At 28.0% G+C, this 27,170-nt stretch overlaps 1 protein-coding gene across 1 annotated transcript in view; it reads right to left on the minus strand.

Moving 5' to 3' along the window:
• The window catches only part of Cnx99A (Calnexin 99A), a 65,493-nt gene extending 39,949 nt beyond the window's left edge, over positions 1-25,544 (minus strand). Inside the window, exons 1-2 of the mRNA XM_067264063.1 lie at positions 25,404-25,544; positions 3,894-3,986 (exon numbers count right to left, since the gene is read on the minus strand). Of these exons, the coding sequence (XP_067120164.1) occupies positions 3,894-3,986; positions 25,404-25,409 (99 nt within the window). The 5' untranslated portion in view covers positions 25,410-25,544. The remainder of the gene's footprint in view (positions 1-3,893; positions 3,987-25,403) is intronic.
• Positions 25,545-27,170: the final 1,626 nt, after the last annotated feature.

Consider the following 27,170-nt stretch of genomic DNA (forward strand, 5'->3'; position numbering starts at 1 on the left):
TACATTATTTTTTGTGGAAGAAAAAAACAACTATCAACAGTTCAGCACAAACACGTATTTGCCTTAGTAATGCATAGCACCAGCATAATTTCTCAATCCCACAAAGTAAATGTTGAGATTAGATTACATCAAGTTGTTTTTCATATTTAGATTATGTTTTAAAACAAAAATTTAAATTCACAAGCTTTATTTACAATACACAGTCCCTGATATATAGCTAATATACATTCTGGAAAAGTTGGCTGTAAAGCAAATCACTTAACCTGTCTTGCGTTGTTCCCAAAAATTTTCGTGTTGACCTCATTGACCTGCATGGGTGATACCGAATATTTTCGTGTCTGCATCGGAACGTTTTTGATACTAGATGTCGCTATGCGTCACAATTTTTATATTAAAACGAACTTTTAGAATATAAGTTTTTTTGTTTTTATATTTTTCAATATATTTATTTTGTTTGTGCAACATAAAAAAATAATTTTTAACAACACAGTAAACACGATTATTATTTTAAAAAATATAAAAAATTTGTTAGGCTTAACATCAACAAAAATTTAACATGGCATCACAGGCATCAGAGAAAAATTTCAACATTGAATAGGTTAATGTAACATATTTGTCTGCATGAGAATTCAAAGTTCAAACCAAAACAAAGATTAGTAACATATGCAACAATGTTGCCAATTGATTTCAACATAAATAATAAATAAAGAGTAAAATAAAATACAGTATAAACAATTACTTTAATGTATCAGTAAACAGTATCTTATTTACTGCACTTTGACAACTACAGATGTGATAGATGGACATTGTGCCTGCATCAGTAAATACCTGTACTGTATTATTTTTGGCTGTATATTGAGACTTTTCAGGACTTAAATCGAAACTGAGCTATAAAACCAGAAGGTTCTTATAGCAAAGAGACATATGAAGAGGACTGAGTGTATTTGTGTTTTTATTAGACCAAGTGTTCTTCTAAATCAGGAAAATTTGATGTAAGTAAGCACATGGTGACAACTTTTTAACACTATTCATTAAGTATGTGTGGAGAAGTAGTGTTGTAATATTAAATTATTATAGTATTCTTGAATTAAGTAATACTAGAAGATTAAAGAGAATACTTTTAACCTCTAGTATCATCACTAAATCATAATTATCTTCTCGTTGCAATTGCCAATTAAAAAAAACAACACTTCCTGTTTGTCTGCTAGGTTTAAGTTGTACATTTTTCATTTTATTTTTAAAGCTTATGAACTATAAATAATGTAAATATTTTTTAATTCTTTCTAAAAGTTTAACAAGAAGCTCCATAAGTGAATCATCTGTGTAGGATCGCCTCTCTCTTTGAAGATGTTCAGAAAATATTTGAATATTAAGTTTCACAACTATAAGTACACTTGCTAATGTTTGACTTAAATTTAGGGTAAAAATTGATGAATTGGAAGATGTTTCATGCACTGATTTGTCACACCAACAGGCTATTTAAAGAAAAGTGAGCAAAATATGTCAAAAATTATGGGAGATCTATGTCATACAAAATTATTTGAAATTTTATCACAAGTTAAAGCAAAAGCTCAACATTCATATAAAGCAATTTTTTCTTCAGCATATCATGAAAGATCCTTAGCAAGACACATGTAAGGATTCACATCATTAGCAGCAGGAGAAACCTGTACTTAAAAAGAAAATAACAGACAACTCGGGAATATCATAACATAGTGTCTAATATCTAAAACCACAAAAGAATCACTTTGAAATAAACAATGATATCATGAAAATATATGTATTAAGTTAATTTTTAGCAGGAAAAAATATTTATATTTATTATATATAGCCAACTTTTTAACCTGCAGTCTAAAATAGATCGTTCAGTTTTTCAAAAAAAAAGAGGAAAAAAAAAAGCCTTAATTTTAGTTATTTTTCAGTATTTACAACTATGTACTGTACTTTATAGTCGTAGTAATTTTTAGACCCAGAAAAGTTTTTACTTCAAGAATGCTATTCTAGCACATACTGGCCCATACACACCACTGGTAGTATTTTGCTCATCAGAAATTTTTCTGATCAGGTTTTGCAATGATACCTATTTAAGCATTGAAAAAGATTCTGGATTATGTATCTCTTGTGTGCAAAAAATTAGGCACAATTTCTAAAAAATTTATTTTATTCTACTAATTTATGAAGTTCATATTAATATAATTATTATAGAAAAGACATTTTTTTTAATTGAGAGAATGTTTTAAAACTTTTTAGTTAAATGATAAAATTATTATTTCAACAAAATAATTAATTGATAAAATGTTAAAAAGGCAAATTTTGTCTTAATTTCTTACTAATATGGTAAAAGTTATCAATTTCAGTCACCTTTCCATCACTTTCACTCTTAGAAACAACACTATGAAAGCACTGACCTTCCTTTTTAGACTACTTATCTAACACTGATAAGATTTTTCTTTTGTCCACTCAGACTTTTGTCTGAACTAACAACAACAACACATTGTTAGAACAGACAAAATTTAAAAAGGAAGGTCAGTACATATCAGTACTATGGTAGTTCTGATAAAACTGAAAGTGCATTAAAAAAAATGACTGAATTTCACAATTTTTATCTTAAGTAAGTTATTTTGTATTGATCAACAATATACAGAATTTTTTTAAACTTACTGCTCTATTTTCAATTGCATATTTAAAAATTCAAATAAGATAGATGTTTGCTTGTTGAACAAAGGAAGTGATAGTAAAGATGCAATTAAACAAAAGAAAATGAACAGTTAACGATAATAAATTATTTAAAATTTTTATTAGTCTTGCTTGCATAATCATCTAATTTAATATGTATGTTAGAGCAGATAAGTCACCTCACACCATTAATTTTTCTACTAAAAATGATAAGATATATATTTATTAAAATGTTTTCATTTCTACTCACATTGTCAGAATCTAGACATGCAAGAAAGTTAATTGTTATTTATTTAATAATAATTTGCTTTGTTAAGTTTAATTACAAACTAAATTTTTATAAAAATTTCAGCAATTTCATTAATTAAATTCTAGAAAGATATAAAGAATATTGATTCTGAAAGAATAATAAGATAACTATTACAAAATTTAAACTTTCCAAAAATTTAATTAGTCAAATTGTAAAATCACTCTATTAAATCAGGTTAAACAGGACACGCAATGAGCATGAGAATGCGAGGTTAGGGTATTCTGAAATGAACTGTTCATATTGAAAAATGTTGTGATGATTTCTAATTAGGATTCTTGAGTAAATATACATTTATTGCCTAACTAAATATACAAACATACTGTAATCAATTGTAATAACAAATGACTTAGCGTTAGTTAAAACCCATTCTAGACAGCATAGATTTCACAAGATTAGTGAACAGGTTAATAGCTGATTTAGCATAAGATGGTAGTTACATTGGCTTACTATTGCTATTTGTTTATGTTTTATCTAAAGGCATATAAATTCTATTGTATTTTTATGTTAATATTTTTAACTTATTTCACATCGTAATTTCAAATTCTAAAGTATTTGTTCTTTTATTTTAAACTTATGTTCCATTTAATGTATTTATGGCTGAAAATGACAAAATCAAAAATGTTTTTAAAAAGTCTCTACTATCTAGTTATTCAGTAAGCAGTGTTAAGAAGTCTGGTTATTTACAAATTTTAACAAAAACCAAACATATTTTCAAATAAGGAATTGTAATTTGTTCAGAATATTAATTTAGTTTTGTTTTTCAATTCTTATTCTTTTCGGAAGAGTTAAAATTAATTCATACCACTCTTGAATGTAATTAAAAAGTAATTTTAAAACATTTTCAAATTTATTTGCATTGATCACATATAATACAACTCTACCACAGACAATATATAAATTTGCTTACCTTTTCTTCAACAGTTACATCATCATCTATATCATCGGCTAACGTTGTACATAATAATATTAGTGCAATCACACAATAATAGCCTTTACTGACCTAGGAAAAAAAATTATTAAATTATAATTTTATATCATAAAAAATTAAATAGCATATGAAAAATATTAAGAATTTACAAAATTTATATTTTTTTCTTTTAATTTATAAAGCACTAGATGCAAAATAAATATCATACATTATTAGGATGATAACATATTTATTTTAGTTTAAAAACAGAATAAATTCTTAGCTTTAGCATAATTAAGTTTAGTTACACTGATTTGTTTTTATACATATTATTTATCCAATCTGAACAATAATTTACATTTTAAACATGTTTAAATTTCACATATTAGCAGTGAAAATCCATTTTTGAACCAATAGATATTATCAATTAATTGTAAAATCTAAAAATATGCCACTAATTATATTCAAACATTTTATATTTTACTTTTAATGATTTTAACTTTTGCTTTCTTAATAAAATTATTATAATTTAATTTATTAAATACGAAAATATTATATTATTAGATATTTTATTTGGATAAAATTTGCGATTAAAATAAAAAGAGTATATGGTTAACAGTCATTGTGAAAAGAAAATAATTCAATCATACATGCTGCCTAATTTTAACAGATTTTTTTTCATTCATGCCTTTGCAGGAATTACTAATAATAAACAAGTACCACTGTTATTTCTCAGCTGTTTGTTTAAAAAAAAAATTGATTATATGTAAACTGAGAATAATATGCTTGATTTATTCACTGAGGAACTATCCATTGCTCCTACTAACAGACATCCTTCAAACTGTTAATTTGTCTGCTTCCTGTAATAACATGAAAATAGAATGGCTCTAATTATATATATAAGTTACATGTCTTTTTTTAAGGAGAACAAACAGGAAAATGATAATATTTATTATTTATATTATTAACAAATTTATGATTATTATATTAAACTTCTTTTAGAATTTAAACTACCTAAATGACTATTATGTCCAATTTTTAACTTCAAATGAATTTAAAAAATAAAAATATATGTAAATTAAGAATTTTTTTCAAATTCTCAAGCTACTTATATATATAATACTAGCCTACTCTTTACACAGTATATCAAAACAGATTTATCTTTTTTCTTTATTCGATTTATCTTTATCAGCCTAGTTTTTATTTATGTAAGTCATTTCTAGACGTAAAATCAAATTTTGTATAAAAAAACTAATTATGCAAAATAGATATAGGGTTCCTACTCACATTTCCACGACTTTCCCTGACCGACTTTGTAAAAATTCCGACCCTCATGTCCCTTACAGTATGATCCCATTGACAAAATAAAATAGCTATGCTCATATGTTTTGCTTCTCCAACTTTTTAATTAGTTATTTTTTCTAATTAACAGTTATATACTTTCTATAATTGCCAAATTATTAAAATTAAAAATAAAATGTATTTTTAAAATTCTGTTCATAAATGTTCATCTATTCTTTACGTTAGTCTTTTATATTCTTTTTATATTAATTTCTTATTGTTTTTAGTATTAAACACTATATTTATTCTCTATAAAATGTGTTTTTGGTATGTATTTTGGAGTGTCTAGAATGAATTAATCAGATTTACATTGATTCATATAGAAATAATTGCCTCGGTTTTTGTCGGTTTCGGATTTCTCCAATTCTTTTTTGGACAGATTATCAATGAAAACCGAGGTATCACTGTATTGTAAAAACTATCAATTACAAAGATTTCAATCAAAATGAAATCTTTAATTTCTTTAAGAAATGAAATAGCTGATTGTTATCTGTTTCCAATTTGGAACAGAACCCAAACCATAATCAATTTTATTCTAAAAACTGAGATTAGGAAAATAATGTACTGAAATAAATGACAGAAGAGAAATAATATATAGGTTTTCTAATAATATTAGAAAATATATAGAAAAAGAACATCAATGAAAGTACAGAACCCTCCTGAAATGGGAACATAAGTACACAATATCCTTTGTTTCTACATTTAGTTTTATTTGAATTCAAGCATTGCAAACTTTGTTGATATCATAATTGTACAAAGAAAATGCTGTGTAGTTAATTTACATTTTAGATGTTTTTTGAGCTATTAAGACACAAAAGCCATCAAAATATTTTTTTTAAACAAATTATTGAATCATTTAAGCCTTTATAATGATAATTACAAATTAATTTTATAAAGTTTAGATTGGCTTTCATTAAACTAATCAGAATAACTTGTTTCAAATATCAATAATAATAACAGCAGTTTAGGACAATGACCTCACATCAGAATATTTCCTTAATGTCAACACACAGTCTTCATTGAAAAGTTTAAACTATTGTTTGGTAAATTTTTGACTATCACTTTCTTTGCAACTGCTCTACAGATTATTGTTAAACAAAACCATTTAAATAGATAATTATAGAATTTTAACAGAACATTGCCATTATGCAATTCAAAACCTCTTGTCATCATGCCAAAACTTTCAAAGTGATTCATTCCAACTAAATAATGCAAAAGTAGAACAATTCTGTAGCATTCTTGTATTATTTTCTGTTTTAATATTCAATAACAACTTATAAATGTGCATTGCAAATAAACTGATGTTAAACATTAAAATAAAAGATTTAATTACTTGAATCTTGTATATTATAAAATTGGAATTATATTACTATTCTAGCTTACAAAAATAAAATCATATATTCTTTTCTTATTAGGGAAAATAACATCTAAAACAGTATTACTGAAAACAAAAATTACAAACACTTTCACTTATATAGAAAATTACAGTATATCCTCAAATTCTATATATAATTTACATGAATGTAACGTTCAATATAGTTTTTATAATGTAAAATACTCTTAAATTCTTATTAACATAAAATGAATGTTAAAAATTCTAAGAATATGCCTTTTAAGTATATGGCCACCTCTGTGTTGTCATGTTTCAATCCTCATTTAGTTCAGATGATGTAAACAAAAGTTAACACATGCCAGAACAGAAAATGAAGATTATTATCTAATACTAATAAATTTTAGCAAAACATTTAATTTTAAATGTCATTCTTATATGAAAAAATGCAGCTAGGTCAGATATTTTTTACACTGCATAATTTTTTATATCTTAACAAGCTTTTCTAAGAAGAAAAAATAAATTTCATACCATTATACTCATTTCCTTTTTTATACCGGTATTATTTTAGACAATATTTAAGATTTCATCAGATATTTTAAAAATAAAACTTCATAGATTTCTATTTATATCGTCAGCTTTTAAAGGCATTAAACAATTAGACAATGCTAATCTATACATAAATTCTTTTTAAGCTGACAAGATTTTTGAAAGTATCAATCTCATATAAAACCAGACTGTTAAAAGATAATTCTAAAATTATTCATTTTATCAAATCTCAGTTTTGTTTATGATTATGTATTCTAAAGTTTAATTATGAAATAACAATAATGTAAACTTATATTTATTTCAATAGGAAAACAATATGTAAACAAATACAAATAAACGAAATTATGAAGAAATATTAATATTGTGAATATAATAGTTGAAATATACAGGTTACTATCATTTACAAATCATTTCAGAAACTAAAAAAATAAATGAATGTGAATGAGTATTTAGATACATGCACATGTGCATGCAGGCATTTCCTAAAAGAATAAATTATAGTTTTTCAAAAAACTAATATAACAAGCTTCACTATTTACTATTAAAATGCTTTACAGTCTGCTAAACTAACAAAAAATAACAAAAAAATACTTCCTGAGGATTCTTTAAAAATCTAAAGTTTTTGGCATTTTTTCAGTAACTTATCACACAAGAAAATCCTTATGTGATAAGTTACTGAAAAAAAGCCAAAAACTTTAGATTTTTAAAAAATCGACACAAACCAATAATGGAACAATTAATTAAATATTTCCTGATTTTAATTCGGTTAAAATATGGCTAAGTAATTTAAAGATATTACATAAATTGGGACTAAAGTAGACATTTAAGCTGTCATCTTGTATTAAATTTAATAATTACCAGAATATATAAATGAAAATTTCTGATGAACTATAATGTATTTATTTAATTTTTAAATTCTGATTTATTAATAGAAATTACTAGAGTAAACTGGAATAGCCAATCTAACATAATTTCATTAATAATTGTAATGAATTAAAATAAGACAGTTTACTGAGTAAAATTAAATAGAATACTGTTTTGAGTTTGTTATATAATATCCCAATTTACTGACTGAAAAGTAAAATAATACAGACACTCTTCTTTGTAATTTAATTTAATATTCATTTTTATTTAAGACCAAGTAGTGAAAATAAGGTTCTGTTTTAATTATTACAGTTTCTAAACGAATAATACAAGTTTTAACAACAACAGCATGAATTATCAGCAGATAATAAATATTCCTTATAAATACAGTAGAGTCCCACACAACGCACAAATAAAGCATGCGACAACCCTCAAATTTTGTCGATCATAGGTATATGTTTTTTTCAACTTATAGGCCAAGGTTTAAACTTTCATAAATTGTGTGATAATGCAGGTTTTGATAATGCGATTTCCTATAATGCATAACAAATCCCCCATGTTGTACGGGACTCTACTGTATTTTGCAAAATAGGTTCAAAAATTATTAATGTCTAAATAAAAACAATATACATCAAGTTTGTCAAGAATTGAAGAGAATAATTATAGAAAGTAAAATACATTCCATTAACAAAAATCTCATTGCAGACCATACCCAGCACTAAATAATTTTGTTTTGAAGAATATAATCAGTTTAATTTTTAACTACAGAGTTTTCCATTAAGGGTGCACGAACTTCAAATTTAAATAAAACAAGTTGTGTATGAGATATCATTAATTTTATATTTTTACATAAAAGAGTATTCGACTACATTATGTATGGAATATAATATCAGCCAAATGGCAGTCGCGGCTTTGCTGGGCAGCACGTATCCAAGAAATCCGATTTTTGATAACTCAACCGTATAAATCAGGCTCAATATCATTGATAACATTGGTTATGTTGACTTTTAAGGCATCAATCGTCTGTGGCTTATTCGCACAAACCCATGATTTAACATAGCCCCACAAGAAAAAGTCTAATGGCGTTAAATCACATGATCTCGGTGGCCAGTTGACGTTGCTGAAATGTGAGATAACCATGCCATCAAATTTTTCACGCAGAAGATCCATTGTTGCATGTGCTGTGTGGCAGGTAGGAACCACATGTCATTGAGATCCATATCTTCCAATTTAGGCCACAAAAAATTGGTTATCATTGACCTGTACCTCTTACTGGTGACAGTTATGACAGTGCCAGCTTCATTTTGGAAGAAGTATGGGCCAATGACCCTGCTGGACCAAAATCCATACCAAACAGTGACTTTTTCTGGATGCATTTGCAACTGATGGGTCTCATGTGGATTGTTATCTCCCCAAATGTGACAATTTTGACAGCCATTCATCCAAAAATGGTCCTCGTCGCTGAAGATGATTTTCCATCCAAAATTGGGAACCACTTCCAACTGCTCCAGAGCCCAGCCAGCAAATGCTTGACACTATCTATGGTTGTTCCTGGGTCAATTGAATTTTGTACAGGTGCAGGCCCAAGTCCCAATGCAAAATTCACCACGTTGAAGTCTGCGAAAGGCCAAGTTCTTGGGCGTGCCAAGGAATTGACTGTCGCGGGTTATCCTGCATACTCTTGTTCACTGCAGCAATGTTTTCTGCAGACCTCATGTTTTGATGATGTATGAGTATTGTTTGATTGTTTACTGAACCAGTTGATTCAAATTTGTCCACCAAACAATAAATAGTCGACTCAACAGGATGTTTGTGTGCACCATAAAAATCACATAGCACACGAAACATATCAGCACTCCATTTTGATAGTAAAGTTTAATGATTTGCACGCATTGCTCAACACTAATTTTCCATGATGATTTGCCCAACATTAATTACTATAATCTCCAAATTTGACAGCATAGCTTCACTAACATGGCCACTATACACTGTCAAAGTTCAAGCACCCCTAGTGGAAAATCCTTTACAATTTCTAAAAATCTCAATGGTCATCAAAATTATGACTTCAGTAAACAATATCACATTATCATTTTAACACTTTTTAAATAATTTACCAGCATACTGTGCCAGAGTATATAGTAGTTATAAGCTATGTGATTTGAACTGTTAGTAAGGTAAAAATACAATACTATGATCTCTAAAGTGTATTTAGTCTTTAAATAAGGAAGGATCTCTTTTAAACTGGCTGTCCAAAAATAAAAAATTACATTTACCTACACAAAAGAAATCTAGACAAGCGAACCTATGATTCATTTGGTCTTGGTTAATTGAATCTATGATTTTAACTAGATGCAATTTAACTCAATTATATATTTTTAATTACTATTATTTTATTAAACTTAATTGTAAAATATGCCAAAACAACGAGTCTTTTAAATTATAATACAGTAGAGCATCGATTATCCGACCCCCGATTAACCGACCACGTTCTAGTCGGCAAATTCAAATGTCTGCTAGTGATGTGGTGCTACAATATTTGGTTGTGTCTTGGCTACTTTAATATTATTTTTGTTAAATTTTTGCATGTTTTAGCTGGCAGCACTGGCTCGACCATGAAAGGAAGGCTAGTAATTAAACCAGGCCTAATACACTATACTAATAATGTATTTTTTCATACTTTTCGGTTATCCGACCAACCCCAGTCCCCAATTAAGTCGGATAATCGATGCTCTACTGTAGAATAGAATTTGTTTTCTTTTCATTAATTTAATAAAATGAATAACTTTCACTTCATTAGTAAAATCTGCATTCTATTGTTAATAACCATTACAAACATGTAAAAATAATTATACAGGACAAAAAATATGTGGCAAGTGATCAGTTATCTACATATAAACAACAACTCCATAAACCCAATTAGTTTTAATTAAAGCCACACAATGTGCTGAATTATAAGGCTATAATAAGGCTAAGTAATTTTATAAATAAATTTTACTTAGCCTTATTACAGCACGATAATTCAGCACATCATCTGGCTTTAATCAGTATATAGTAAAACAACAGAAATCAATACATTTGACAAAATTTCATGATTCCAATGTCATTTCCATATATTGATTTTTCTGGGATAATGTTTTATCAATTATAGCAAAAAAATAAAAAAACTTAATATGAAATTTCTAAGTTATTATTGTTTGCATAGTATCTAGCAGAATTAATTATCGCTTTTGGTAATTGGCTATTCTATCCAATATTTTACTAGATTTGTCACAATGGTTAGACACAGAAGTAAGGAGTAAAAGTTGTTTTCTGTGTTTAACCGTTGTGACAAATCTAGTAAAAATATTGGATAGAATAGCATCACCAAAAGCAATGAATTTTTTAATTAAATATGTTTAAAAAATTTTGTTAAAAATAATCCATAATTGCTACAGTACAACACTCAATTACATAACCTTGATTAGCAGCAAAAGGGATTTATTCAACTGGAAAACTAATGTCTTTGATCATTTTTAATGATCACCAAGTTAATGTTCCAAAAATCAAACATTTACATACACTAACAGACAGACAGAAATAATCAAAGGCCAAACATGTTTAAATGTAGAAAATAGAATTTTACAATCTGGTACATTGCTGTGATCAAAATTGTTAGTTTTCCAGTTGAATAAATCTTTTTGCTGCTCATTGCTTTTTGCTTTATTCAAAGTTGTGCGTGATTGAGTGTTCATTAAAAAATTTTTTAAAAATTCTACCAAGTTAAATTAAATTTATTATTATATTCCTTAGTATAAAACTGATCAAAGTAAATGAATTAATGCAGAGTAAGCATGTCGACAAATTTATTTTGTCTAGAAAAAGAAAGATTTTTAAATGAAATTTGAATTCAATAAAATTTATAGTAAAAGTCTTTGGCAAATTATTCTCTTTAATGCTGACAAAACAACTTGACAACTTTGTTAATAAAAATATAAAAATGTTTAAAATATTGAATCTAATAAATAAATGTCTACCTAATTTAAATTCTGAATGATGATTTATTTTTTGCTGAAAGCAGTTTTTTTTTTTATAAAATAAACAGACACAAAGTTAAAATTAGCAAAAATTATGTCCTTAGAAATGCATAGATTAATTCTTCAATAATTGGAACAATTGGTAACTAATCATTCTATTGGAAAACCAAAATTTAATAATTTTTAATTTTAAAAATACATTTAAAAAAAATGATGTTTAAAGGATAATCTAATTCAGGATAATCATGGAAACACATCCAGTTTTGTTAGAAGCTGCTATCTTTTTGTATCTGTTTTCAGTCTACAACTTTTATTCAAATGGAAAATGTTCCATTATATTACTATTAAATTTTTTATAAATAAATATATTTTTAAGGAGTAAGCTTCAGTCTCATTCTTAGCCAATTATCACGTTTGACTGATTAATTTTCAGTGCCATCTGCCTACTTTTGAAAGAACTTTTTTGTTTTTAAACAAGTAGGTTGTTAATACATTGCCAATTATTTCATATTGTTTTGTTAACTACACTGCACTTGAAAGAATGTTTGATATGTGAAAGTAATTGTAGCATAAGTCAATTTATCAGTTACTAATAGAAAAACACTACCACCAGAAATATCAAAATTATCATGCCTATTTGCTCAGAATTGCATCAGTATAGAATTACCAAAAAAGTAAATAATGCATGTTCTACATCAGGGCTTCTTAAACTATGGGTTGCGACCCCATTTGGGGTCACTTAGCGAAATCTTGGGGTCACAAGATTTTAATGCAAAATATTGAAAATAATTTGCGAGTTTGAAAATGGCATGCTTTGTGATGTAGGTTTCGTGAGTTGCACTTTGTGTCACTTCTGGTGCAGCGAGACGACGATTCAGCAACACCGATTGTAGTGTGAACTAGTGTAGTGTTGTTGCTTTTCAGTGTATTCAGTTGTCTCTGTTCCATTGTAACACAAGAGTGAACTGTGGTAGTACACCATTATTGTTTTTGCAAATTTGTATATATCTTCAGTATATATGTATATTTTCATTGTATTTCATATGTATATTGCAAAATATTTATATATCTTTATTTTATATTTTTTTTGGGGGGAGTCGCAAAAAAAATCACAATAATAAATAGGGTCATGAATAAAAAAGTTTAAGAAGCCCTGTTCTACATTAAAAGATGACATTGATTTAGGATAATGTTTTGTTAAGAAACTTGGAAATAGTTTACTGTGATAATTTTGATTACACTAAGTTACTAGAAAATTATTGCGGTATATACTTTGGATGAATTTGTCTGCTGTCTGATTTAACCTCTCAGCTGGACACAAGACAAGAACCAGGCAGTTTGGTTCAAAACTAGATGATTGGCAACCTTGGCTATTATAAATAATTTAGATTAGTTATATTGATCACCCAAAAATAGGAGGCAACCTGCCAGAGACATACATAAAGGAAACAGAGGAAAAGAGTTCATAGTATCCAAGTATTTTTAATTTAGGAATCTTGTTTAGCCAATGACTTAGTTGTTCATATAAAAACATCTTATAGCCCAATGATTACATCAAAGCAAAATGATTACTGGATTAAATCAGGCTACATTCCCACTACTAATAGTTATTAAATACTGAATAATTTGGCACTAGAGATAAGCATTCGGTGCCATCTCTTATTAAATTTAATAATTATAAAAAAATTAATATTTAATAAACAATTTCAAAATTCCAGAAAGAAAAGAATCAGCCCAGAATGAGAATCATTCTGGGCTGACCCAGAGCCGTTGTTACTTATGTGCCAGTTGCATCAGTTTTAAGTCAATTACATAGCCGGCAATGCAGTTCTCTTTATTATAATCTTGAATATCAAGCAAGTAGACCCACTACAACACAATATGGACAGAATGCTAAGTAAGAGAGACTGATTTCTTTTATTATTGTGAAAACACAGGCTATTATTTCTGTTAAATACATTAAATTATATAATTTATTATGGAAAGAAAGCAAATTCTACAAGGAAGTTAACAAGATCGTACCAATGATTCATCATCCCTAAATGAGTCAGTCATTTAGAGAAGTTTTGCAGAAAATCTTGGTTTGGACAATGGTCCAGCCCCCTGCTTGATTTTTACCAAATCTGAGCATACAGACACAGTTGAAAAAGGAGAGAATAAAAGGAGAAGGTTAGAGAATTTGTTCATTCATCACTCATTCTACAAGTGCAACCTTTTGCCATAATGCCCAAGGATAGTCTGAGCCTGTCACATTGTCTTATCATTTTAAGCAGAACTGTTTATCTAAGAATTGTTCCTCTCCAATAGGGGAAAAAAGTGATCACGTGACATAGATGTCGCGCACATCGATACGGTTGTAAACAAGCTGTTCCGTTCGAAGGATAGCTTACTTTATAATAAAGGAAGAACGAAAATATTTTTTAGGAAGGTTAACAACGGTACATTTAAAGGAAGAATTAAAAAAGTACAATGCCAAGTTAGCTGGTAGAAAAGCCGATTTAATAGAAAGGTAAGTTAAAATAATCTACATCTACATTTTTATCGTTAATTATTACATTTATAATTTCAAGTCCTTATAACTATTACATGATAAGGTAACTTACCAGTAGATGAAAGTTTTAAGGATAAGATTTCACAAAATGCACATTTTTTGTCGATAAAAACATTTAAAGATCAGTAAAGTTGTCATTGATTCCTTTCACATTTGTCTAACCAATACATAAGGTCAAAACTTTAATTAAAATAAATTTTTTTTTCCTTTGGAATATGGTCATGTACTGAGCCTGACATATTATAACCAATTTATACCAGTATCTGAAATGTTAACTGTACCAATAGGTTATCACTGTAATTTAGAACAACAATCAACACAAACAAAACTACTTTCTATGAAGTTCTAAGACAATATAAGAGATACATATCTTAATCTTTTACCAAGAGAAAACAATATTCGGAGTATTTAAAATAAATATAATCAAAATGTCTTTTTTATTGGTCACAAGTCTTCTTGTTTCAATAATTTAATGCAATAAGACTAATTTCTTCACCAATAAACTTTTTGTACAAGTGAATTTTTGCCCATTTTCTTTTACTAAATCTGGCATACACTATATATATGCCATATTTAGGTGCTTGTCAATACTGTTCAGTTACCTTATACTGTTTATTTTTATATTATATGTAATATATTAAGGTAAGAATATAATATATAATAATAATTTTTGCCTTTCCTGTCAATGAGACAGAAAAAACTAAATAAAATATTGGTGATCATATGTTAACTAGTTATTAAACTTGTTTACAATAATTTTCAGGTTACTGGCATATGAGAGGAATCAGAAAACTCATAATTTTTCTATATCCTGTGATAGCTCTCCTGAATTCAAACTTCCTGATTCATCTGAATATAAGGATCTCTCTCCAAGTTTACAAATACCAGTTTTGACTATAGAGACAATTGATGCCTACATGCAGATGTCAGATCAAAGAATGCCACTGTCTGCTGTGCAGATGTATTTTAATGAATTCTTATTAATATTGATAATAAGAGGAACAAAAGAGAAACATTTTTTATATTTTAAAGGTAATGTAAAATCTGAATTAACCAAGGGGAACAGATTTACACAGATTTAGTAATTACAGATGATGGGGTTATAGAAAATGCAATATGTGAATGTACAGCAGGTAAAGGGCCTAAAGCGTATTGCAAACATGTATGTGTAACACTATTGGCAATAGAAGAATATGGAAGAACAGGCACATATAAGTGTCACAAAACATGCACACAGGTTCTACAAACATTCCATCAGCCTACCTGCCAACATAAAGGTTCCCCAGTTAAGGCTAGTGAGCTTCCATTTCATTTATTTAAGAAGAAAGGAATGAAAAGAAAATGATTGGAAGACATAAAATTTGACCCCCAGACCATCTGGTAGTACAATCCCTGATTATACAAACTTTGTTATTAATTTGGCAATGAACATGCAAAGTGGTTGTGCAATACCGATATTGTAATTAAGGCAACCAGCAAACATGAGGGCTTTAGAGTCAGATCATGATTGCAAAAGCACAATGTCTGAAATGTGTTTAAGTGCTTTACATGTAACTGAAGCAAGTAGGGAGTACATAAAACATTTGGAAAAAGAGACCAGATTACAATGAAAAAGTGCAGTTTGGAAGAAGGAACATTTGTTGCATTTGACATCTTCAAACTTTGGAAAAGTTTGTAAATTAAAATTAACAAACAGACTAAAATTGTGTGGCTCATTACTGTCAAGTAGGCCAATAAAAAGTAAGGCAATTTCTCACAGCTTAAGATATGAAAAAAAAAAGCAATTGAAACATATTCTTTTGTAAATACTCCTGTGAAAGAATGTGGCATGTTTCTTCATTCAAAATACCCATTCTTAGCTGCAAGTCCAGATGGGCTAGTGGATGATGATAAAATATTAGAAGTTAAATGTCCTTACTCCAGTTTTAAACTTCCTGTGAATGTGCTAAAGATACCATATTTGGAATGTACTGATGACAAAATTACTTTAAAACGGAATCATGATTATTTTCATCAAATCCAAGGACGATTAGCAGTGACAAATAGACAAGTTGCTCATCTGTTTATTTACACAAAAAGTGACTTCAAAGTTTGTATCATTCCAAGAGATAATAAATTCATTGCAGACATGATTGAAACACTAATTATGTTTTTCCATGAGCATATTAAGCCAGTTCTTTTTTAAAAAAAATGTTTTATAAACATTAAGTTTATAAAATAATTGAGCTAATTGTTATTTTACAATTTGAGTTTATGTAAAATTTTTCTAGATGGTGTATAGTGTGAATTTTTTTAAATAATAAAAAGAGATTTTGTTTTAAAGATTAAAATTCTTTTATTAGCTTACAAGTATTTATTCAACTATAGTACAAATTTTAAAACCACTATATTACTTTGAATTGAAGTTCCACAATGAAGACCTTCCTGTGTATGATAGTATACATTCTTAATCTTAGAATTTATAAACAGACAAAAATTTAAAAATACTATAGATGGAAAACTTAAATTAGGCTAGGGTCTAGAATGGAAAAAAAATTTATATACGGTATTAATAGAGAGCTAGACTAACAGTGAAACAAATTAAGAATCTCTGCCAACAATGCATGGTCTAAAATTGCATAACATAAAACATATAAATATAATTTCACTGCCAAGTTTGGTTACTGTCGGATGCATGTGTTGCTTCAAAATTTTATATGTACAGTACGAGCCATTCCTATAATACGTTCAATATGTATTCTTTTACTAGATATTTTTCTGTCTCGAGATGACAAACTGCTGCTCAGCTGTGCTTTTCCTCTCATAAAAGTGGGTATATTTACCACAACATCTTTAGTAATTAGTTATTCCTGAATGTTAAAACCTCCATCAGCCATTACCCAGTCTTAAAATAATTATTGGATTTTCGTTTAAAGAATTAACAAATCGTACTTTAGAACCGACAACGTATCGCTTAGTCTGTTTACAACCTCGTCGATACTAGCGCCGCGTACGGAGTAGATTTCACTTTTTTCCCCTATTGATAAGCATTGAGTGACCATTGGGAAGAAGCTCTAATAATTCAAAGGTATTTATATCAACACACAAACCAATTGAATCTCTTTCTATAGGGAGATATTCAATTGGCTATAATCACCGCACGGCAAGCGGAGGTTGCAAGTTCAAGCCCCACCCCGAGTCAGTTATTTTCTTCCAGAAGGTTGTAAATTATTTATTAAATTATTAATTTAGATAAGAGATGGTGCCTAACACTTACCTCTAGTACCAAATTTATTTATATTAATTATATACAAACATACATCAAACAAAACCCGATATCATAAGCAAATACACCAACAACTGCCGTAAATGATCGGGCTGAATTTTGGATAAATGATTATAGATTAGAAATAAATCTGGCACTAAAGTTAGGCATTAGGTGCCATCTCTTGTTAAAATTAATTATTATAATATTTAATTAATTAATTTAGATTAAACTGGAAGAAAAGAATATAAATAAATAAATTAATTATTATAATTATTAATTTTAATAAGAGATGGCACCTAATGCCTAACTTTAGTGCCAAATTTATTTCTAATCTATAATCATTTATCCAAAATTTAGCCCGATCATTTACGGCAGTTGTTGGTGTATTTTATTTGATTATAGCTATTTTGTGCCCGAATATTCAGGTGACCATTGGATTATTATATGAAATGTTAGTTAAATAAATTGTTTTAATGTTAAATTAGTATCCAAGTACCTCACTTCCAGGTTGTCATCTCTTGACTTCCTCTTTTGTTCTCTTACCCCAAGTCCTCATATTCAACCACTCATGCATGTAAAGAAAGGTTTAACATGAACCAAAAGTCAAACAGTGTCAAAACATCCTGACCCAAGGGCCAACAAAATTGTTTTCTTGTTATACTATGTGAATACAAAATCATACTAATTCCTTTTTTTATTACAGCAATGCAATTATGCTAAGCACCTGCTGAACATACTAAATACACCAATAAGGACTGTGGTGTTTTTTACTAACCAATGTTGATAGGGGAAGAAAAAACAAAGCAACCGAAGTTTCTCTCTCCTTTGTATACATATCAAACCTCTTATTACTAAAATTTATTGTAGTAATCCAAATTGATTGAGGATGATGTATGATAATTTATTTTTCATTATTTTCATACGACTGTAAATAAATATTATTATTATATAATTGGCACTAAGCGACACTAAGCGAAACTATTGTTATAAAAAGTTAAAATTTATAAGATATTTTTAAAAAATACTTGATATGATTAGTTAATGATTAATTGTATAATCAAACAATTATACAATCCCAATTATTCTTTACTGCTAAACACTGTTAACTCTGCTCTGAAAACTTTCTCTTTCCATGTACAGTACCTAGAGACTAAATTGTTTTTACTCCTCAGGCTACAAGGGGAACCTGTATAGCAAAACCAGTCGGACAACTTTTCCATTGGCCGATTTTCATTATGAATGGATAAGGTTGATTTTATGTTTCAAGAGTTAAAGAGTTAATGGCAAAAAAAAAAAAAAAAAAACACTTCAAACTATTGGTCTGTTTTTTGATTTAATTCAATTACACCAAAAATGAAGTAAGTTAGATCAAAGAGGAAAAATAAAATAAGCACAATACATCAATCATGTCCTATGTTGAAATAAACATAGGTCACATCCTAAATGCAATAATAATAACAAAACACATAGAGTTGGAAGCTACCTACACAGCCTTTTTTTCCCACTTGCCAGTGCATATAAAAACTTAACATTTATGCTATTATTTATTAAGTGCACAATAGCATTAAGCCTAAAAAAAGTGCAATTGTAAAAATAATGAGATACTGTAAACACACCTTATTGATAATATAAATAATCATCACTAAGCCCAATGAGTATATAATGAAATACTAACGATGGCCTTAAAACTCTGGCTATAAATTGGCTAATTAAATGATTGATAAAAAGTAATTTGTTACTAGAGGTAGACGTTAAGCGCCATCTCTTACCTACATTAATAATTATAGTTTAAGTAAATATTAAATAAATTTAGAACCTTCTAGATGGCACCTAACGTCTACCTCTAGTAACAAATTACTTTATATCAATCATTTAATTAGCCAATTTATAGCCAATTTTTAAGGCAATCATTGGTATTTCATTACACCTTATTGATATTTAGCAATAAGTTGAATATATTAAAAACACTTCTGACCTATTCAAAAGACTTCCTCAACTAGGAAACATACAAAATTTGAATAAATTAACAGATTCAACACTTTTAACAGATATTATTAGCTGCAACTATGGCTTTGCCAGCCAAGGACTATTATAAAAATAATGAGTAAAAAACCCCAGAGAATATAACTATTTCATACCTGAATTATTTGAGCTCTTACATTAGTAACCAGTTCATTTTAAAATAGCATATTTGGATCTATCACACATTCTATACCAGGGATGGGCAAGCAAGCATTCAGTGGGAGCCGAAATGTAGGTTTTGCAACATGCATGGGAGCCGCAGTTTTGTACTGTCGTGGCAGATAGTATGGTAAGGCGTGCGGTTTTATTATATAATATAAATATAATATAAAACAAATATTGAATTTTTTTAATAAACATATTTTCACAAAATTATAAAAATAAAATTGTAAAAATAATAATAAAAAACAGAAATTAACACTTTCAGCAAGAGCCGCATTTGCCCATGCCTGTTCTATACATTCTAGCAAATACAAAATCCTAGCAAGACATCCAAATGAAATAACCTTTTATCATGTTGCATAAATCTTGAAGAAAAATATAAATTTTGTTCCTCTTCTATGCTAATGTCACATTCATCATACCACCAGCAATTACTCCAAAATACTGACTATATATACCTAGCACATATCGTTACCACCCGAACAGTCTGGGAATTGACTCACTGTCCAGGTGAACTATTAATTTTGTCTGGGAATTTTGTAGAAATTGTGAAATTACAATGAAACAAAGTTCTTGGAAATATTTTTATAAATTTACACCATTTGAACAGCGAAAGACCTCACACGCACTGAAACTCATCTGCCATTCTGCCACGTTACTCTGTTTACGATGTGTGATGCACAACCGGCCTCTTGACCTTTTTTTTTGCTTGTACTGTACATCTGTACACGTCTTCTATGGAGCTAAATTATCTGTTCTTTCTTTCTTAATTTAGGTTACATACATTACTCCTACACAAGTCCATAGTCCCTAACTGTAAATAATTTAGAACCAGCATGCACGTTATTCTTTGCATTGTAAAATGACATTGCACATGTGTCAGAAACTTCTGCTCAAATAAACCTGACCTGCCGTCCAGGCCAGCGATTTTGTAAAGGTGGCAACACTACAATCACACACTCCATTTTTTTTCTTTTTTTTTTGTGATTTGTTCATAACTTACTGAATATATTCACAATTTGTTATTCATTTTGATAAAAAGCAACAATATTTTCATAAAAATATACATTGACATCCAAAATCAGCAAATAAATTTGAACACTTTTCTCAAACAAACATTTTCATCTGTTTTCAAATGGATATCCTCAGGTTATAATTGTCAAATACAGAATGAAATCAACATTTAAAAAAATAGAACAGCTTAAGTTTAAAAACAAATAACACTCCAGTCAAATCTTTCCAGCAGAAACTGACACATTCATAATTCAGTGTTCTCCAGAATATGGAAATAAACACACATAACCAATAAATATATGAATGCATCAGTTATTTACATTTATTTTGTCAGTTTTGTGTGCTGATTGTCATAATATGAATATTTTCACCTTCATTTTTCATGATAAACTATATTTTCTGTCAGTTTATCACTTTATTACTTATTTGAATATCAATTTGGGTAGACTTTATCCATACACTTCTTTTTATTTACAGCATCAGCTTCAATAAACAAACCTTTATTTTCAGATACAAGAAGAATACAGATAAATGACATTTATTTAAAAATCTCCAATGAAACAAAAATAATGAAGATTATCATAATTTATGAACTTATGCTATTTGGAGAAGAAATACGGATAGAAAGGACTTCTCCATCCTATCATAAGAATGTTTGAATGGGAGAATCCAAAAATTTCTGTTGAGCATTCTGTAGATTTTTGAAATCTTCAACAATTTTTAAAAATATTTCAAATTTTCATTTGATTTAAATCATCACAGTGTAATAGCAATGGTTGTTTAAAAGTTATCACCTTTGAAAATCAAATGGACAAACTTGCGTAATCCTTGAATGATCCAAAAAGATAAATACTTTAAAATTTATCTTTAAATAAAATAAGGAAACATTAAAATTACAGAAAGTATAACATATTAATATTTTAATTATTATTTAAATTATTTCTCTATATCCAATAACTTTTCATAATGTTTTTATTATTAATATATATTGAACTGTAGAAATTACAGTAATTTTCAATTCAATATTAATGGTTAATTATTCTGTATTAACACTTTCTGGTCTATAGCAGTCTCACTTATCCACAGTTTTAGCTGTTATTCTAAGGTGGAAGCCTTAGACACATCTATACTAAATGCAGTAAGTATATTTAATAAAATAATAATAAAAAAACATCATTTCCACGACTAAGTGGTACACATTGTATAATATTTCAATGTTTTGTAAAATGATTGCTAGCAGAATGTTATTGGCTTGTAAAACGTTTGATACCGCTAGGTTAAAATACATAGAATCACAAATATAAGTGCCAAATGTTTGAATTTTTTTTTATATCTTTAGTTGGTGTGATTGATATATATCACTTTTTTCAAATCTAAAAAAAAAATTTGTTTATTATAATTAAAAATTTTTTTTAATGATTATTCTATTAATTGTTTAATGTTCAAAAAGTAACAAATCCCAAAATATTATGACAAATATTGTTGATTTTTTTTCCAATGTTTTGAAAATAACAAAAAAAATCTGTCTGCTCAGGCATTTGCAAAGAGTAACTTCCAATGCAGGAAGTATTAAGTATAGAAATATATGAATTAACCAATACATCTTAACACTGGATGAAGTTTAAATAATGTTAACTTCTCCCATTGTTAAAAGTGCATTGATTGATTCAGCTGAGTAACCACAGTTCATCCTTATCCATAGAAATATACTGAAAGTAAAGAAAATCATCTCTAGAAACACTTCAGACTGGCAATTTCTATAATTTTAATTCCAATTTTCATCCTTTAAGTCAATTAAAAAGAATGAAATCAAAGAAATTTGTTGTAAAATGTTTTAAAAAGAAGTGATATGCAACTATATTTTATTCTATTTTAATAATAAGCTGTATTCAAATCATGCCAAATTATACAAACTTTCCTTTTATTACATACAATACAAGGAAAATACTCGAATCTTGTTTATAAGAAAATAACAATTGTACATCTAATGAAAAATATACAACAATTATATTTATAATTCTAGGATGAATTTTGTATTTTTAACATGCAATGTACAGGCATGCATGGCCTATTTTTAAAGTGTGAGCTCAAAATATAAACTTATCTAAATTTAATATAACCAAATTATTGTTAATAATACTAATTTAATATAAGTTCATTTTTTCATAATTTTCAGTATAATAATCAGAAAAAATCGTTAACGTAAGTTTAAAAATATCTGTAAATTTTATTTAATGAAGGAGTAAAACAGACAATAGCTAATATGTATGTATATATATACTGTAGTATTATCTTCAAAATCGTAAATTTTTTCATTGTATTCTATAAATATATCCAACTTCATTGATACACATTTTTAAAACAATTTTATCAAAATCCTGCCAAGAACTCTTCTTACACATTTTTAAAAATTTCTTTCCTGTTTTTTACTAAGGAGATTTAGAGGTTAAATGAAATTTTAATCCAAATAAGATGTTTTAGACTATAAATTTGCATATCTTTGAAGTAATGATGATTCAACAATTTATTGGCCTACATCGTAATTCTAGAATATTTAATTACTATGTATATTTTATCTATTTTCTCCTCTTGATTTTTTAATAGAAACTTATAAATTTAGAATAATTGAAATTTTAGTGAAAAATATTTTTATCGCAGAATTAAAAGAGAAAATTTTTAGTAACCATTTGTGTAAATTTGTATGGTAAATTTCTAAGATAAATTCAGAACTAAATTTTAAAGTTTAGTCATTTTTAGGATGGAAAAATCAGATTTTTGTTATGTTAACTGCTATAGTATATATTTAATTCACCCAAAAACTAAATTTCATCTTGTTTTTATGCTTAATACCTCATTACTTTCCTATCTAAAGCTGTAAACTTTTATTTTACTTACAATTTCAAACCTTTTTATACAAATATATCTTAGTTCTGGTCAATTCTTCACCACGTTCAACTGTTGAGCACGTTCTACACTTTTCTGATTTATCATTTATTATTTTTCTTTCATTATTATAAATATACTTTTCATTGCCACACAAAACTATAAGCAAGCCAAAACAGTTGCATTTATTAGATCATTTTCATAAATACAAAAAAATTCAAACAATCCAGAGTTAACAAAATTGAAATATAGGTATTACTGGTATTTCTACACTCAGCAAAAGTTCATAACTTGAGTCATGGAAATGTTTTGGATGTGTGAAATTCAAATGAAACAAAAACTGATAGTTTTAGATTTACAATGGAAAGAAGCTAGTTTCATTTCCTGTTATGAGTGTAACGATTTGCTAATACCGAAGAAAATTGTAAATCCGGTCGGAATATACATTTTACTCGAGCACTTATTCAACAAAACGTTAAATACGACAAAAATAATTAGAGTAATCATAAGGTAGTTTTAGATTCCGAACATAGTTTATTTTTATTGTAATCATACTTGATTTTCAATTTAATTTTATAATTTTCGTAACCTTCAATTTAAATCTATGCACAGCTTTATCCATAAAAAAGTTAAATTTATTTACACTGCAAAAATCTGTTAACTTTTGATCATTTTGACGATATTTTCCCTATCGGTTACTTTGCCACCTGGCGTGTCGCTCAATAACACATTATTGCAAGTTTACCATTCGTATCTGTATAGAATACCTCATTAATGAATTTTTCCACCCTTTAATGAGAAAACATATACCTTCACAACCAGTTAATTTTTTGGGAATTATCGCATCCACATTAATTGCAGATCACACACCTTTATTCCTCCCGAAAATAGTTTTTCCGAGGGAGACGTAAGGACACGCGATTGCCAAACTTTAGTGGAAAATACCTACTTTATTGCAGAATACAAGGAAAAATCAAGTCACTTACGGGGAAGGTCGCGTATAAACTTAAAAGCCGAATTTCGAAATTCGGGATGATTTTTGTACGATAAAAAAGAAACTTTTGGATGTATTTAAACACAATTTTTGAATATTTTTTACCTTCTTTAATTGTTTGCTAAATTGAATAATTTAATTAAAAAGTATCAATTATAAATTAACATTTGTTAAGATCATATATATGATTAATTTTACAGCCAAATTTCAAAAGATCTCAGTGAAAATTTGATCCTTTCCAATATAAGAAGCCACAGAACAGTCTAATTTAAGGCTTTTTATTGCGTTTTTACCTTCTCTAACTCATTTACTTACCGAAATGGAAACATTTAATTACAGAATATCAATTTCTAAGCCAATCAAAGAGCAAAGTAAGCGAATGAATCTAGTCGAAAGCAATTTATAGATCGAATTTAACCTAGAAAATACGTTTTAATGGAGTTGAATTCAATCGACTCGATCTTAAATATACCTTTTGATTTTATATAAATAAAATGGATCCGCGAGATATTTCGGTACGTTTTTAAAGCGTAACCTTACCTTCATGTTTTTTTTTTCCTAAATTAGTTAAAGATAATTTAATCACAAGTGCATCGTCTTTTTCCTGATTTACTAAAGAGAACGACCGGCTTCCAGATCCTTCTCAAAGTCGTGGTTGGATCTGATTGGTTAACACCGACCATCGATATCAACCGGTGTGTGTATCGTTTGATAAAAATTTTAAATTATTTTTATTTATTTAAAACGAGAAATTAATATATTATTATTATTATTTAGTAATTTTAATGAAATATGGTAATATTATGATAAAAATATTAATTTTTTGTGATTATCGTTTTGATTATGACCGATTATGCTACTACGTCAATATGACGTCTTTTGTGTATTTTTATATTCAGAAAATTTTTAAATGACGTCAAACTGACGTTTTTCTCGCGCGAATATATTCGATTGTGGGATATGTTAAATAAGAATCGAACTTGGACTCTCCAGCCCAAAAAATCGCCCCGCTATCGTGGGCGTATAAAGAAGTATAAGAAATATTTTTCAAATGTAATAATAATAATAATAATAATATTTATTTGACGTGATTAAAAAAGTAAAATAAACTACACGTCAATAACAAGAAATCAAATCGGCATAATGACGACAATTCTTACAAGTTAGTGCTTATCGGGGGCGCCCGTACATTGGGGCACCTGCCCCGCTTTTCGCTTAGGTCGCTCTTTTTCTAATCCCCTAAGGGTGCCCCAAAGTACTAAATTACTATAATTAATAATAATAAAATCAATAAAATATATAATTATTCTTTATTATAGTAATTTAAATGCTAAATAAATATTCAATGTTATAACTGCGTGCATTTCGCCTAACGCTTGCCCCTTAATAGCGGCTTCGCCTTTATTATTAGATATCCCACAATGAAGCTAACGTGTTGGCGTTATCTTATTTTCAGGATTTCTAGAAAAATATGTTACTTTACTTAATTAAAATATAATAAAATTTTGTTTAATCTTTCAGAACATCGTCTTCGCGTATTGAATACATATTTGCTCATTTTTACTGCATTTTGCATCAAATCCAACAATATGTATTATATTTGTACCTGGAAACTTACTCTAATTAGCTTTGTATTTACACGTTGTTGTATTCTGCTTTTATTCATAGTCATGTAATTTGCTGATATAACTGAAATGCTTACATTTCTATGGCTGCTCTCTAACTCTTTCAATAGAAAACGTATTGAGAAAACAAAGAACATAGGAGATATCGATTATTAAAATTAATATCCGGGAATCTTTCCTTATTTTAATGAATAAATTTTTCCAAAAGTGGAAGAATAAATCATAAAGGACTCAGATATAGCAAAAGCATTATATTTATTATTATTATTACACGTTTTTATTTAACTTGCTTTATATCAGGTCCTCAAATCTTCCAATTCAAATGTGATAGGTATGTCCCGAGAGTTTCAGCTTCTTACATCCGACGACAAGTCATTTCAATAATTTTTAGAGGGTGGTCCATCTCCATCATCTTCTCTACCCGAAAAATATGACCGTGGCGAAGCGAGAGTGGGCCACTCTGTCCTTAATCTCTTAAAAACTTATTACTGATTAAATTTTACCTTTGTAAATATTTTAGACGTATATGTGTATTTTAGACACATCGTAGTGGTGTATATAGTGAATGTGGTTCAATCCCCAACGTTTAATATATTTTTAATGTTATTATTATTGTTTTTATTCTATATAATTAAATAAAAAAGCCGTTTGCTTGTCTATTCGTACGAATTTTTACACGAAA

This window comes from Centruroides vittatus, unplaced genomic scaffold (assembly GCF_030686945.1).
Source record: "Centruroides vittatus isolate TY-2023 unplaced genomic scaffold, ASM3068694v2 contig_1042, whole genome shotgun sequence".
In the NCBI taxonomy this organism is placed as follows: domain Eukaryota; kingdom Metazoa; phylum Arthropoda; class Arachnida; order Scorpiones; family Buthidae; genus Centruroides; species Centruroides vittatus.